Below are 16268 nucleotides of genomic sequence, written 5' to 3' on the forward strand. Positions count from 1 at the left end.
AACCTTTTACATCATGTGAGCTGCACATTCCAAAAGATAATGGCACAGTGAAGGTGGCTATTGGTGTTGTAAACCCTATCGACCGTACCAAGACACCAAGAATCCATGAGGCAGTAGTACTAGCTAGATATGCTACCATCTCGGTGGATAAAGCTATTGAAGGTTTTAGCGATGTGCTTCTTGACATTCATGGAGGTGACGGGGAGAAGACCGTGGGAGAAGCAGAGAAGTCATTCGTTGCATGGCGCAAGCGCTACATCAATATTCCCGAGAAGCCATTGCTGCACAATAGGTACGGATGAAAGTGAACGAAACAATTTTTTTATTAATTTTATATTGCCTCTTAAATAACAATTGACTCATTGTCTTCTGTACGCACACAGCAGGGCCTCCCCTAACCTAAGTCCAATAGTACAATCACCAAACAAGCATAGTGCTCCGAGCGGCGGTTACGATGGGGTAGAAGACATGGCTGCATCCCCACCATCTCCAAGATGGTCTCCACCGCCGCCGCCACCACCTACAAGGCGTTCCCCAACGCCACCTCGAAGGTCTCCAACGCCTGTTCCCCCACCTCCAAGGCATTCCCCAACGCCGCCTCGAAGGTCTCCAACGCCTGTTCCCCCACCTCCTTCCATGAACCAGGGAAGATGGCTGCAAACAAATAAGCCATCTGCCCCGCCGGCGAAGACGACCAAGAAGGCCCCCGTGAAACCAAGGCCAATTCCACAGAAATTGCCTGGTGAAATGAGTAAAGAGGAGTTAGATGATGAGGTTAAAAAAACCGTCGAAGCATTCTTCTCAGGCACAGGGAAGAGGAAGCAGCAGGAGCAGAAGCACTTCCACCTACCTCTAGCTAAACTAAGGCGGATGGTGGAAGCTGAGCAGAAAAAGAGGCGGCAAGCTCGTAAGCCCTCACCACCATCAGACTTTGACCGCACTCTTAGCAAGATAATCAAGAAAGCTGCTAAAGCAGGGAAAACTGTTGCACAACTCGGAGAACAAGAATTGCAATCAGTCCCTCCTCTAGTTATTGCTAATGAATATGGTTCAAACATAGATATGCTAGATATGATGGAAATACCTGCTGATAAAGAAGTGGATATGACGGAACTTGCTAACTTTTATGCTATGAGAGGTATCGATCTTGGCGATTTCCTCTTCGAAAGTGCGCCGGTAGCGGATGAATGGCAGAAATATGAGCATGGCAGGAGTCTATGGAATCCTAAGACCATCAATGAACTGGGTACACAATTGTTCAAGCTAAACACCTTGTACCTCGACGCGTGTCACCGGAAAGAGTTCTATATTTCTGTCAGAATCAAAGACAACCATTGGTTCCGTGGCGATGACGTTATGTACATTGAGTTTGCTGAATTACACCAACTAGTTCACTGGAACTCTCTCGATAAGACTCTCATCAGCTGCTATTGTCTGTAAGTGATTCTTTCTACTAATTAATAATAAGTCGCTACGTACGTACATGTCTGTGTTTATTATCCTCACTCTATATATATGATGCAGGTTTGAGATGGGAGAGTGCAAAAAGAGAGGGTGTACTAATATTGGTTTCATTGATCCACATATCGTATTCAAAAACCCTAAACCCCATCCAACATGGAAAGCAGAAACGGAGGCCAATATCAAGATGTTCTTAGAGAAGCAACATGACAAGAAATGTATACTCTTCCCCTACAACTTCAGGTAAGTGTTCATAATGTCGACGATCGTGTATCCATATATATATGTTCACTGTACCTGTTAGCTAATTAATGAGTGTTAATGGACATGGCAGTGAACACTGGATATTGATGGAACTCGATCTGGAGAAAGGTCATCTAGGCATCTGGGACTCGATGAGAAAAGAGCAAAAAGAGTTCCAAGAGATGATAGATATTATTCAGAGGTAATTGCAGTCTCACTAGCAAAACTATTCTAGTCTCTCTGAATGCAAATTAATGGTCCAAATATTTTTTATGTTATTTGGTAGCTGTTGGGAAAAGGTCTGTCAGGAACACCATATGAAACGCAAAGTGCCACTGAAAGTAGTGCTATACAAAGTAAGTACTATATACCTACCTTAGTTCAATTTCCCTATGCTCGGATGATGACGAATCTTTTTTTCATAAAGTGGGTTCTACTGCAGCCCCAGGGGACCAATCTCTGTGGATACTATGTTTACGAGTTCATGAGAGTGTGCTAAAAAGAACTAGTCTAGAGGAAAAAAGGGTAAGTGTACACACACACACACACACACACACACACACACACATATATATATATATATATATATATATTCTTTATACATATATTTATATATATATATATATATTCGTGATAGATACAATTTATTTATCATTATTCTTGATACACACATATATATATATATACATACTAATATACTTTTTCTTTATCTCATATCTCAAATTGAAGACTCGTTGGTTGAAGAAAAAAACCTTGGACACACACTATCTCAAAGCAATCCAAGAGACAATAGGTGGATTTCTAAATGATCAGGTCTTAACTCCCGGCGGCGAGTTTTACTATGACCCAAATATGTGATGATGAAAGCCAAATTTCATATTGATCCAAAGAACATGTGATGATGAAATGTACAATTAATGCAAACTTTACATGTGACGATGAAATGTAATATTATGTTTTAGTTTACTTTTACTTGTGTTGCTTGCGTGCATTGATCGAGCGAAAACTTTACAGTACGCGCGTGTATACGTATATTACTTTGCAGCGAATAATGCGTATTCGAAAATCAAATTAAAACAAAAAAGAATCATCAATTGAAATAAGCAGGAAAAGAAAAAAAAGACCCTTTAGTCCCGGTTGGTAATACCAACCGGGAATAAAGGGGCCAGCCCAGGTGCTGGCGTGGCTATCTTTTTAGTCCCGGTTGGTATCACCAACCGGGACTAAAGGTCCACTTCTATTCCCGTCTACTAACCCTTTATTTCCGAACTCCTATTCCCGGCTGCATAACCGGGAATAAAGGAGGTTGGCAGCCGGGAATAGAAGCCATTTTTTTACTAGTGTTATGTCTACATGAGTATTTGCATTTGTGCTGTGTAGCAAAAAAGAAACAAAGATGTTTCATTAGAGCTCAGAAAACAAACATGTTAAAAAGAATCTTCCTATCTACATCAGTCATTTATGGTATATAACATCACAAAATCCCAATGGTTAGTTAATCTAAAATTAGACCTGAGCATTTTGTGGCCGGACTGAAAAAAATCCTAGTTATTTTGGGCCAAAAACCACCACCCAAGACCATCCCACTAGGCCAGTTTGGCCGGGACCAGATTTGGGCGGGCTGTCCGCACAATTTACAGTGTAAAATAGCTAAAAATAAATATTTTGGGCCAGGCTCATCCTGAGAAAAAAAATTTCTCGCCAGCAAAATATATGCCCAAGCCCTATCCACTAAGTTCCGTGGATGGGCCAAAACCCGATAGGATCAAGCCAGGCCCACGGGCCATGCGGGACCAGACTCAATTTGCTCAAGTCTATTTAAAACCCTATTCGTAGTCCTAAATTCAATCTAGAAGCTAGGCTTAAATTTAGATTGAATCCCAAAATCTAGGGGCTGCTTCTACCCCTCTTTGGTTCCTATGTACCACCTTTAGAGTTTATTTTATTTCATCTTGAGAACGAAATACCGAGTTGGAACTTGAAATTTCGGTTTGACAGCTCCAGGCATCCAACCTGAGTTTTTAGCATTGAAAGAACAAATAAAGAGAAACAAATAGCCCTGATTTGGATAGGAATTCATAACTTTCAAATATATGACTCCAACATAATAAAGGGAATATATGGCGCTTCTTCATCATCAAGGGATAGATTGAGAGATGATGATGGTGACACACACCGATGTCGAGGTACGTACTAGGGGCCTCAAGGATGCACGTGAGTCATGGCAAAGCCGAGCAGGTTAGTGCTATTTAGTTTGGCGAGGGATGTTTAGCTACATCAGCACATGCTATCAATTAAGTCGAGACGCAATCACACACATCCACGGACGACATCAACCGTACATAGCAAAGATACATGTATGCGTTTCACCTTGTATGTACCTATCTAGTTTGTTTTGGTTAATTATTGGCCGGAACATGTACGTGGCTATCAACCTCATTGTGGGTGACTCGACAGCTCCTTTTTCCTACACCTTATTTCTCATACACCTATCTAGCTAGAACCCCGGCCCAAATTGAGAAGGCAACCACAAGCTGTCTAGAACATGATCGGTGATATAATGCACAAGATGAATTTGAGCAAGCAAAGAACACATCATGCATGGAGAATGCCTACCAGTCTATTAGCATTAATTTGCTAGTTTTGGTGCTCCACTCTTAGCTTGTATCTTTTTTTTTATTCATAACTTGGCTCTATGGCCCTGTCATTGAAAACATAAGTTCGACACCATCGCGAGCAATCAAAGTCTTTACAAATTCTGGGAGGGGGCTTGCCCAAACATGGCAATTGCCCGGGTCCCAACTCATAGCAAGCTTGGCTAGGTTATGCGCTAATCCATTACAAGCTCTAGGAATAGAGAGAATTTTACTGCATACAAAATGCTCACAAAGCAAAGAACGAGTGTCACTGAGCAACATTCCACAAGTGGCAAGATCCATGGAGGATGATTGGAGAGCTTGTTGAAGAGCTACTGAGTCCACCTCCACTTGTACGTGCGATATACCATAATCTACAGCCGCTTGCAATGCCTGAGCACATGCTGCTGCCTCAGTTGTCATCGCGTCCGGGATTGATCCTAGGCGACCAGCTCCTGCAAGCACCCCGTCGCCCTCATGGTCACGGACAATGAAGCCCCAGCTCCCTTGCATCGTCTCCTGGATAAATGATCCATCCGAATTGATCTTGAGCTGTCCAGGCGGTGGAGCTTTCCAACCAGCACTCCCTGTCACCTCCTGGGCCGGCTTCTTCATCTCCGACTTCCTCTGATCGCACATCAGGTTTAGCACATCAGCAGCAACTTCCTCCCCAGTCTGGCCCTTCTCTCCTTTGTTAATTTTATTTCTCACACTCCACCACTTCCAGAGAAGTAGCACAGTTTTGATTCGTACTTCTTCATTCAGAGCCAATATTTCAGTCACCACCTCCCATGCCGATTGCTTGAGTAGAAGCTATTGACGAGCCGGCTCAAGTGAAAGGCAAGACCAACATCGTCTCACCAGCTTGCATGTTAGAAAACAGTGCCCTCCATCTTCATCCAATCGATGGCACACTGGACATCTTGTGTCGAGTTTCACACCCCTTCTTTGGATATTCATCTTTAGTGCAAGGCTATTCCGCGCTAGTCTCCAAAGGAAATGTCGCACTTTGGGCTGGCATGGAAGTTTCCAAATTTTGTGCCAAATGGCATTTCTCTGGTTCCTAGAATTGCCGCTGCTACTCCCCTCTCACCACTGCAGACGCCCTCTTTGCCGAGTGCTGGGAGCACTCGGCAAAGCCAGCCAAGCACTCGGCAAAGGTCTCTTGGCAAAGATTTTATCGGCAAAAATTTCTTTGCCGAGTGTCAAAAATCGACACTCGGCAAAGTCTTTGCCGAGTGCCAAGCCCGCACTCGGCAAAAAAAATATTTTGCCGAGTGCTAACCCTAGGCACTCGGCAAAGCCAATATTTTGCCGAGTGCCAAACAGAAGGCACTTGGCAAAGAGGACGGCGTTGAGTACCGTTATCCCCGGGCGTCTCTTTGCCGAGTGCCCAACTTTGCCGAGTGTCTGGCACTGGGCAAAGTTTGGCTTTGCCGAGTGCCAGACACTCGGCAAAGCCCTATTTGCCGAGTGCCAAGTTTCGTCGAGTGCGGCACTCGGCAAAGGTGGCCTTTGCCGAGTGCCCGATATTTGGCACTCGGCAAAGATTTGAGCACTGGGCAAAGTCCCGGTTTCCTGTAGTGTCTCCTCGTTGTCGAGTTTTCTCCCGGTTCTTCTCATCATCCAAGACATGATAGGCAGACTTCACCGAAAACTGCCCTTTATTGTCAAAATGCCAAGCTAAAACATCCTCATGGTCTGGATTGGTTGGTGTTGCTAATATATATCGCACGTCCTCCTCCCAGAATACATCACGCACCAGGTCTTCATCCCATCTCCCCGTGTCCGGATGCAGCAAGTCTACAACCCGGGTCAATACATTTGCTGGCCGACAGTTTCATGTTGCCAAATTGGCCTCTAATCTCACATCCTCGATCACCACGATTAGGGCTGCCAACCCAACGATAGGCGCTATATATGTGTATGCATTTCACATGGTCATCCACTAAGGTGGTCATGCATCTTTCCTTACCTTCATTCAAAATGTTCCTCAAACGTTTGCAAGAAAATGTAGGACAGTAGGTACATAGGGGGTCACCTTTGAAAGGAATTGAAGGTATATAGGCTATTGACTCCAAGGATGGATAATTGGAAGTTCCACTCCATGCGGTAAGTGGAAGTGCTATAGATGTGCCTTGTCATTGAAATGTTAGCAGTTGGTATCATGGCTCTTGGTGCTCATGTCACAACTGACGGTTCAGAAGGTACTAGCTAGCTCAACATTTCTCCAAAAATGTGAAAGTGTAGTAAGTAGCATTGCACCGAACAAAGTAACAAACAATTACGACTCTCCACTGGTGTGGTGTGGCATGTTCAGCTTAAGTTTATAGTGATAGCTTTGCATTCCGCTGCCATAGATTCTACTTAAGATAATCTTACTCGTTACGGTATATAAAAACATTTGTGCCATATATACCTTCGACTCCAATAATAATGCTAGCAACCATAATCCTTAACACGTCGTCACTGCAATTTCACTCATGTCATGGACACATCAATGTCATATCCAGGTTTGAGGATTTTTTTCCACTGCCAAATAAGTTAAATGGATCGATTGATAATAGATTACTAAACAAATGATCTCCTGATTAATCAGCACAACGAGTAGATATCAAGCTATCTTGAGTAAATATAATCCATCTGCCAATATTTTAGCATCATATTTGGAGATAAGGAATGAATGCCTTCATTTGCTTCTTTTTAGTTAAAATAGCACAACCCTTTCCCAAAGTAATCATGTATGGGTCAAGCATGGGTGTGCTCCAAACATCATTCCTATTCCTAACTCCTAAAGCCTACACATGTTACTTGCCTCGCCAGTCGCCACAAATGTGGGCCCACCAATCCACACGTGGCACACGGACACGCCGCCCTAGAATCTATCATTCCCCTACTGCATGCTTTCTCACTAAACAAAAAGCTGCGCTCATAGCTACTCATGGTCACAGTCACAGAAAAAAAGTTAATCATGGTTTTTTTTGACGAATCAAAGTTAATCATGGTCACCGGATGGATATACACGACCGTTAAAATTGGGCACCCCACTGAGCATATGAGCACAAAGTGATGCAGAGAACTTACCCCACAAATTGCGGGCAGCCATTCCATCATCCAGCATCCATCAAAGAGCCAAATACCAAAAGGTATTCACCTTCCACCAGGAGTTTCTTTCTTTTTACATGAGTGGTGAATCTGCTGCTTCTTTTTTTTACTAACTAGGGGGTGGCAATGGATTCGAGACAGATTCACTGCTAGTAGAGCAGAGAGATGTTTTTTTTTACATTTTACTACTGTCTACTGTTATGTAGATTCGAATTGGAAAAATAAAAAGAAGCCAACCAACAATCGTCAGGAATTCCACAATGGTAAGGCTACGATTTATCAATCATGGCATGTTTTTATGTCTAACAAATAGACAGGGTAGGGCTGCGCAATGCCTGGAGTGGCCTGCCCCTGCGTCCCCATCCACCTCGCGCCGTCGGCAGGAAGGGGAGGCATGTGCCACCGCAGTTCCTCGCCAGGTAGGTTGTGGCCACCGGTGACGCTGTGTTTCAAATGTTTCAGGCGTTTTCGGACACGTTGCAAGCCTATGTTTCAAGTGTTTCAGTTGTTTCAGACGTATATTTTAAGTGTTTCATCTTGATGTTGCATATGTTGCTATGGCTATACACGCATGCTCAAGCGTATGTTTCAAATGTTTCGGATGTTTTTAGACCTCTGTTGCAAGTGTTTCATTTGAATGTTGTAAAAGTAGATCTGGATGTTGCATATGTTGCTTTGGTTATACACGCATGTTTTAAGAGCATATTTCAAGAGCATGTTTCAAGTGTTTCATCTATTTTAGAACGTATGTTGCAAATGTTTTACCTGAATGTTGCAAATAGCTATGTTGCAAGTGTATGTTCCGAATGTTTCATCTGTTTCCGTGGTATGTTGTAATTGTTTCGTCTGAGTGTTGCAAAAGTAGATCTGGATATACGTGTGGAGGAAGCCTAAGCCCTCGGTGGTCTAGCTGATGTGGCTCCCTGATGTGGCGAAGATGAAGGCCGGGAAGACAGGAGCGCCGGGGGCGGGATGCCGCAGCGGATCGGCCGGGATGGGGAGCTGGTGAGGGAGCTACGTCCGTCGGGGCGCGGGCGTGGGAGCTCCAGGATAGACGGATGCTGCCTTCGGAGCAGGATGGGCGTGGGGTTAATTGGAGTTGTGTTCGTCAGGCGCGCGCGGGACTGCGTCTGGACGCTAGGAATACCGTTGTTAGTAATATATGTATGTGAACGTCTGTATCTATTTGTACTGTAATTCAAGGAAAAAAACTCTGAATTTTATGGTCATGTCATGTGTGGTTTCAAAGAGTATAGTTGTTGTAGTCATCCACTCTGTTTCCTTAATTAAATAATGTTTTATTTAATGAGGATATACCCTCAATTATTTTTTATTTCTTATTAATGCCTCCCTTATGAATGTGGACAATTGATCTATGGATAAATAGTGAAAACTAAGAAAGTACCTAAGAAATCTTAGCATGTTTGGTTTTGGGACTATGGTCCTGTTCGCTTGGCTAATAAGCCAGGCTGAAAAGTACTGTCGGTTGATTTGTTGTGAGAGAAACACTGTTAGTTCACTGAAAAAGTACGGCTCATAAGACCAGCGAACAGGGCCTATATGGAATGGGTTGGTCCAAACTTAGGGCCTGTTTGGAATGCGAGATTTTTTCCCCTATTCCTGTGTTTTTCCTGTGAAATTGAACTGATTCCTGTGAAATTCCTATGTGATTCCTGTGAAATTCCTACGTTCCAAACAGGCCCTTAGTTTCTTCTTCTAATAGGGTTGACCCATCGTTATTTTGATTGAGGGATTGTAGCTTTTCTTACTTTTTGTTTGGTTACGGGTAAACAGATGATGGAATGAGGTACCGGTAAATGAGGCTCACAAGTCACATGTCATCATCGCTTTCTTCTCCTTTCCCACATCTTAATCTATAACACTGCCACCCACGCTCTAGCTCACCTAGTCTGTTGATGCCCTACGCTCCAACTCGCTTGCTTACATACGCCCTCCTCAACTCGAGCATTGCGAATCACCTGCGCCTGCCACCCTCATACTAGCTTGCATGCGCAAATGGCCATTGGGTCGGCCTACACATGTGAACACGATGGCCCGTGCCGCCGCCCCCTCGCCCACGCCCACGCCCGCTCGTGCGCCGAAGTGGGTTGGTTCGGTCCGCTCGATTTTGAGTAACCGTTTAAACCCGCATCTTGAGTCTCTAAACCAAACACCTCCAAAAGTGGAGTCAGCCCATTACAACCTACTTGGCTTATACCATCTATACCAATTAATAAGAAGACTTTTGCTATTTATCTATTGACATATTTGTTTGATTTCTATACGTCTGATTGTGCTTTAGGATTTATGATATAACTATCTACTAGATCATATTTATTAAAAAATCTGACAAATTTAACCACATAAATCTATCGACAGATGACTAAACACTCCCTAGAATTAAGAGACGAAACGAATCCTTCAAGTTAATCCACAGTAGTCCATTAAACTCCATGCATCCATGTGCCTCAAATCCTACGAGAAGATTTCGCCAGTAATAGGCGCACCCATGTTAACCACCAGTACGTAGTCTCTCTTCTCTTCTCCTCTTGTGTTGGTTCATTCACTCGTCGACCGTGGTCCAAACCGGGGTGGCTTCTGGCTTGTCCCGCCTCCGGCCTCTCGCTCCCGGCTCCCTCCCTATAAAAGGTGCCGCGGCCTCCTCCTCCTCCGCAAGAATCCATCCAGCAAGCCAACAACAAAACACCTTCCTCCCTCTCTTCACTCCCCTGCCGTTGCAGCACGGAAGCGAGGGCACGAATTAAAAGCCCAAATCGACAAGGCCGACCGCCACCCGCGCGCGCGTCGGTCGCCGCCCGCCCTTGCCGGCGATAACCGACGGGGACCACGCACGCCATCGACCAGCAAGCAGCGATTGACCAGCAGCCAACCAGCATGGTCGTGAACAACAAGGTGGACAGCCTGTCGTACGACGTCGAGGCGCCGCCGCCCGCTGCCTCGGCGGCGGCGGCGCCACCTCCAGCGTCGTCGTCGCCGGCGCCGGCTCATCCCGCCGAGCCCGTGATGCGGCAGGGCACCGCGTCGGCGTCGGTGCTGGAGCTGCACAAGGTGTTGGTGCCGGAGCGGCGGACGACGGCGAAGGCGCTGCGGCAGCGCCTCGCCGAGGTGTTCTTCCCCGACGACCCGCTGCACCAGTTCAAGAACCAGTCGTCGGCGCGGCGCCTGGTGCTGGCGCTGCAGTACTTCTTCCCCATCTTCCAGTGGGGGTCCGCCTACAGCCGCAGTCTCCTCCGCTCCGACCTCATCGCCGGCCTCACCATTGCCAGCCTCGCCATCCCGCAGGCACGTGCTCTGCTTTCCCCTGCTTCTCCTCCCCTCCCTCCCTCCCTCCCTCGCCTTCATTCATTTCCTAGCAACTTTTGGCACGGTTTTTTATGGCACGGCCCAGAATATAGGCCGGCCGGCGTGCGGCGCGCAATAACTATCTCTAACACGGTTGCCGTCGTTGCCGTCGCCGTGCAGGGAATCAGCTACGCCAAGCTCGCCAACCTGCCGCCGATCATTGGCCTATGTGAGTTTCTTCCTGCTCCTGCTCCTGCCTGCAAATTCGTAGGAGAAATCTCAATCTCTGCAGCAGGTTGTCTTGATGAATGAATCTGCAACTCCAGTAATAACCTTGTTGGGCACCGATTTGGTGCATGCATGCAATTGCAAGCAGATTCCAGCTTCGTGCCGCCGCTCATCTACTCGCTGCTGGGGAGCTCGCGGGACCTGGCGGTGGGGCCGGTCTCCGTCGCGTCGCTGGTGATGGGGTCCATGCTCCGGGAGGCCGTGTCTCCGGACGAGCAGCCCATCCTGTACCTGCAGCTGGCCTTCACCGCCACCTTCTTCGCCGGCGCCTTACAGGCGTCCCTGGGATTCCTCAGGTGCCATTCTGCACTAACACTGTTCCATTGACTGGCGCTAGCCGCCGGCGATCTCGATCGGTCGGGCGCGGCAGAGCAGCTCATCACGCATGCGCTTCCGTCCATGCATTGGCATCGCAGGCTGGGCTTCATCGTCGACTTCCTGTCCAAGCCGACGCTGACGGGCTTCATGGGCGGCGCCGCCGTCATCGTGTCGCTGCAGCAGCTCAAGAGCCTGCTCGGCATCGTCCACTTCACCTCCCACATGGGCTTCGTCGACGTCATGCGCTCCGTCGTCAACCGCCACGACGAGGTACGTGCTCCTGCTCTGTTCGACTGCTCTGTCGTCGCCTGCCGATCGTGATCCGGCCGGCCGGCAATGACAGAGCAGCAAGACTGTCTGCGTCTGGTATAAAATTGACCAGCTACGCAACAAATCATCCTCGTTCTCACAATTGCTCGTGACGACGACGATGGATGCAGTGGAAATGGCAGACGATCGTCATGGGCACCGCCTTCCTCGCCATCCTCCTCCTCACACGCCAAATCGTAAGCTCTCTAATCATTTGAGTATGAGTATTCATTCTTCGCCTTTACCATGTATATTTCTTCGGAACCATTGGCGGATCCAGGGGGGGGGGGGGGGGGGGGCGGGGGGGCGCCCCGGGAGAGTGATTTTGCCTTGATATTACTGTAGAAAAAACGTGATTTCATCGTTAATCTTCGACATTTGTTCTAAATCTCTATTGATTAGCCCCCCCTGAGGTGCTCATCCTGGCTCCGCCACTGTTCGGAACCATGTACCGGATTCCATTTCCATATGATTAGTTATCACAATCCTCATCAAAGAACAAAGGCAAAGATGAAATTGCTAAGATTAAACAACTAATTACTATTAGTAGTAAGAGAGAAATAAAGCTAGCTAGAGTAACAGTAGCCGCACATACAAAATGTGACACGGACCGTTTGTACAAGTGGTTTCGCATTTCTCCCGCGACACCGACCGGTGTAAACTAAACCGGGTAAAATCTGATCTCTGTCACTTTTCTTTTCTTCATTAAATTAAAAAGAATTGCTAAAGGGCAGATGCAGTTAGATTGATTGGTTAATCATCAGTCGGCAAAATTCTCTACGATTTTTCTGACCATGGCGTTTGGATGGACAGGTAGCTTAGCTTAGCTTCTAGGAAAGATGATGGGGCTGCAAAAAGGGAAGGTGGTGATTCAAACCCTGAGTTCATGGAGGGGCCCAATGGTGCCCGCCACTAACAAGGAATTTTTTACTCCACTGCATATATAGTTTAAGAAATGTCCAATAATTCATGGGGGTAATTAATTAAGAGCCAGCTCCTGCTTCTTGGGACCTAGTACTGTTCACATCTCCTCACACCCCCACCCAAAAATATAAGGAACTCCTTTCAATCCATTTACCTTATTGCAAATAGAATCCCTAAGTTCAACACATTGTCGCAGCAAAAGAAGTATTTTCTATAACAAAAATCAGCATGGCCTAGTTCCCTTAGGACCTTTTGAACGGTTTCAGTTAGTTATCCAAGCTAGTTGTCCTCTATGCAGTTACTTAAAGAAAAATGGTTCAGAGTTACTTGACTCGACTAAACAGTTCGTATGCCAAGAAAAGTTGTCCTCACCCAGGCCTAATCTTCCAAGCTAGCTATCAATGGACTGAAACATGGTGCCAAAAAGTGTTTCCTCTTTAAGGTTGTGTATTTATGAATTGGGGATAGTTTAAAGCATCATTTTGTTTTCTTTTTATTTTAAAATGAAAAGCACCACTGTTTTCTTTAAGTAAACAAGAACAAAGCATATATTACTGAAGGCCTGAAGCGCACACATGTATTTTGAAGCAGCACTTTGCTTGAATAGCCTCTTAATGAAAAACGGGCAATATGCCCGATCGAGAAAAAAAAACTTTGCTTGAATAGATATAGTCTGGTGTGAACTTGCAAGTACCAATTGTGTGTGTAGATAGAATGTTAGCAAGCATTCACATGGCTAAACCACATGGATCAGATAGAGTAAGACGTGTGCTTGTGGCTTTAGAATCTATTCTGACAATGCACCAGTGGAACCTCGCCCAATGCCCTTTTTGGGGAGAATGCGTCTGATTTGGCTTCTGATATGTCACCTGCTACCTGCTAATATGCAGCAAGTTGGCCATGGCCATCTGTGCATGATATGTCACCAATATCTCCAGAAAAGGATTAACAAGACTGTAAATGATTCGCCATCACTCATGACAAGTGGCTATAGTTTCATCACTCTTTAGCTAGCTGCAGATAAAATTGCTTAAGAAGGACGCTGCTCCTTGTCACTTGGTTTGATATGCTTAAAAAAAGTGTCAGTCTGAGAATTCCACTCTGCTGGGGCCATGCCTGAGAAATCTTCAAAAATCAGTGCCTCCAAAATCAACAGCTTTTTACATAATTTTATTTATTTATACTCCTAAAGTTCTTGTATCTACTAGTAATTTACAGTACACAAATCTATCTATTTTGTCTTGTTTGAGATTATAAAAGCAATGAATGAATGATAGACAAACTTATCAACCGCTAATTTTGTTCGCTGTATATTTTTTTTCAGAGCAAAAGGAATCCAAAGCTTTTCTTGGTAGCAGCAGGTGCTCCCCTGGCGTCAGTTATCATCTCCACCATCCTCTCCTACATCTGGAAATCCCCCACCATCAGTGTTGTAAGTATCTTCAGTATAGCCAATCTGAATCAGTTCCCTTCAGACCTCAAATCTAAGAAACAAAAACAAATCATTATTCGTTGCTTCATCTGTAAATATCTTCTTCTTAAAATATTGTTTCACTTTCTGCAAAAACACAGATTGGCATCCTCCCCAGGGGAGTGAACCCTCCTTCAGCGAACATGCTCACCTTCAGCGGCTCCTACGTGGCGCTGGCGATCAAAACAGGGATCATGACAGGCATATTGTCCTTAACTGTAAGACAAATTTCCATGAAACTGCACTGCAGCGATGTGAATTTGTGATTTTGATTTCAAAATGCATGAAAGTTTAGATTTTGACCCAGCTAGCTGAAGGAGATTTGTAATTTCGAAAATAAAAATGAAAAAAAAATGCAGGAAGGGATTGCAGTGGGCAGGACCTTCGCATCCATCAACAACTACCAGGTTGACGGGAACAAGGAGATGATGGCGATCGGGATCATGAACATGGCCGGCTCCTGCACCTCCTGCTACGTAACGACGGGCTCCTTCTCCCGGTCGGCGGTGAACTACAGCGCGGGCTGCAAGACGGCGGTGTCCAACATCGTGATGGCGGCGATGGTGCTGGTGACGCTGCTGTTCCTGATGCCGCTGTTCCACTACACCCCGAACGTGATCCTGTCGGCGATCATCATCACGGCGGTGATAGGGCTGATCGACGTGCGCGGCGCCGCCAAGCTGTGGAAGGTGGACAAGCTGGACTTCCTGGCGTGCGTGTCGGCCTTCCTCGGCGTGCTCCTGGTGTCCGTACAGATGGGCCTCGCCGTCGCCGTCGGCATCTCGCTGTTCAAGATCCTGCTGCAGGTGACGCGGCCGAACCTGGTGGTGGAAGGGCTGGTCCCCGGCACGCAGAGCTACCGCAGCGTGGCGCAGTACCGGGAGGCCGTCCGCGTGCCGGCGTTCCTCGTCGTCGGCGTCGAGTCGGCGATCTACTTCGCCAACTCCATGTACCTGGTGGAGCGGGTCTTGCGGTACCTCCGCGACGAGGAGGAGTGCGCGCTCAAGTCCAACCTCCCCTCCATCCGATGCGTCGTCCTCGACATGAGCGGTGAGCTAGCTCGCTAGCTAGCGCCATGGAACTTTAGTTACATTAAGTTTACTCGCTTCATGTCATCATGTGATCGAATCTTGTTCGATTCTTGCAGCCGTCACGGCGATCGACACGAGCGGTCTGGACGCGCTGTCGGAGCTGAAGAAAGTCCTGGACAAAAGACACATCGAGGTACACATGCATATACAGCTGCTGGCTGATGTTGCTACATATATACCTGTTCATCGATTTGGATTGCCAAATTTTGCCGCATGCGTGCAGCTGGTGCTTGCCAACCCGTTGGGGTCGGTGGCGGAGAGTATTTTCAACTCGGCGGTGGGGGAGACCTTCGGGTCGGACCGCCTCTTCTTCAGCGTAGGGGAGGCCGTCGCGGCGGGGGCATGCAAAGCGGCGCAGCCCTGACCGGCTGACCTTGAGGTGCCGGGAGCATGCATAGGATGGGGGCATGGGGCACGGTCCTCTGGCCAGCAGAAGCAGCAGCAGTAGAAGAAGCGAGTGCTTCGCGGAGGAGGACATAGTGTTCCGGCCATTAGGCGAGAGGGAGACTGCTGGTACTGATGGTAGTGGTAGGGCAGGACGAATAACATGGTGATGGCCGCCTCCTCTCTTCCTCCGACCCGATGCAGATGCAGGGGAGGGGAAGAGTTTTTGAAGGATGTGACCAGTTGTTGTAGTTGTTCTCAAAGTAATCAAACGAGAATTGCTCCATGGCAATTCAGGATTTTTTTGCACTAGAAAAAAAAACTCTGGGACTAGGGCTATTTTTACAGGGAGGGGCAGAAAAGAGGGAGTGTGCACGGCACCGGCACGGGTGTTTGGTTGGGAGATAAAGCGGTGGTGGTTATTTTTTGTGTGATTGTCGGAATCTGCTTTTTGGAAGAGGCAATGAAAAGTCTTGGATTCTGTTTATCGACAATCTACTGCTGTAGAATCTGGTCGCTTGACCTGTGAAAAAAACGAGAAATGACATGTGTCAAATTAGACCGTGTCCAGTAAGGATGGACATCACTCGACCACTAGAGTTTGATTCCTACATACAACTCTATATACTCCAATATAACAAGAGACCAACAAACATCATCATATGTATTGCAACAACAAAATGCAAGACTCAAATTTTAAACCCATAAAACCTTTACATTTCAGTAAAAAAAGTG

At 46.6% G+C, this 16268-nt stretch overlaps 1 protein-coding gene across 1 annotated transcript; it reads left to right on the forward strand.

The window, feature by feature from the left end:
• Nucleotides 1–10111: 10111 nt before the first annotated feature.
• Nucleotides 10112–16027, forward strand: LOC136528858 (probable sulfate transporter 3.4). The gene is made up of 10 exons (XM_066521862.1): nt 10112–10748; nt 10929–10977; nt 11125–11332; nt 11453–11624; nt 11795–11860; nt 13912–14019; nt 14160–14276; nt 14418–15108; nt 15206–15282; nt 15373–16027. Exons 1-10 carry the CDS (start codon nt 10341–10343, stop codon nt 15511–15513), a joined length of 2037 nt encoding a protein of 678 aa, XP_066377959.1. The 5' UTR covers nt 10112–10340; the 3' UTR covers nt 15514–16027.
• Nucleotides 16028–16268: the final 241 nt, after the last annotated feature.

Source organism: Miscanthus floridulus, chromosome 19 (genome assembly GCF_019320115.1).
Source record: "Miscanthus floridulus cultivar M001 chromosome 19, ASM1932011v1, whole genome shotgun sequence".
Classification (NCBI taxonomy): domain Eukaryota; kingdom Viridiplantae; phylum Streptophyta; class Magnoliopsida; order Poales; family Poaceae; genus Miscanthus; species Miscanthus floridulus.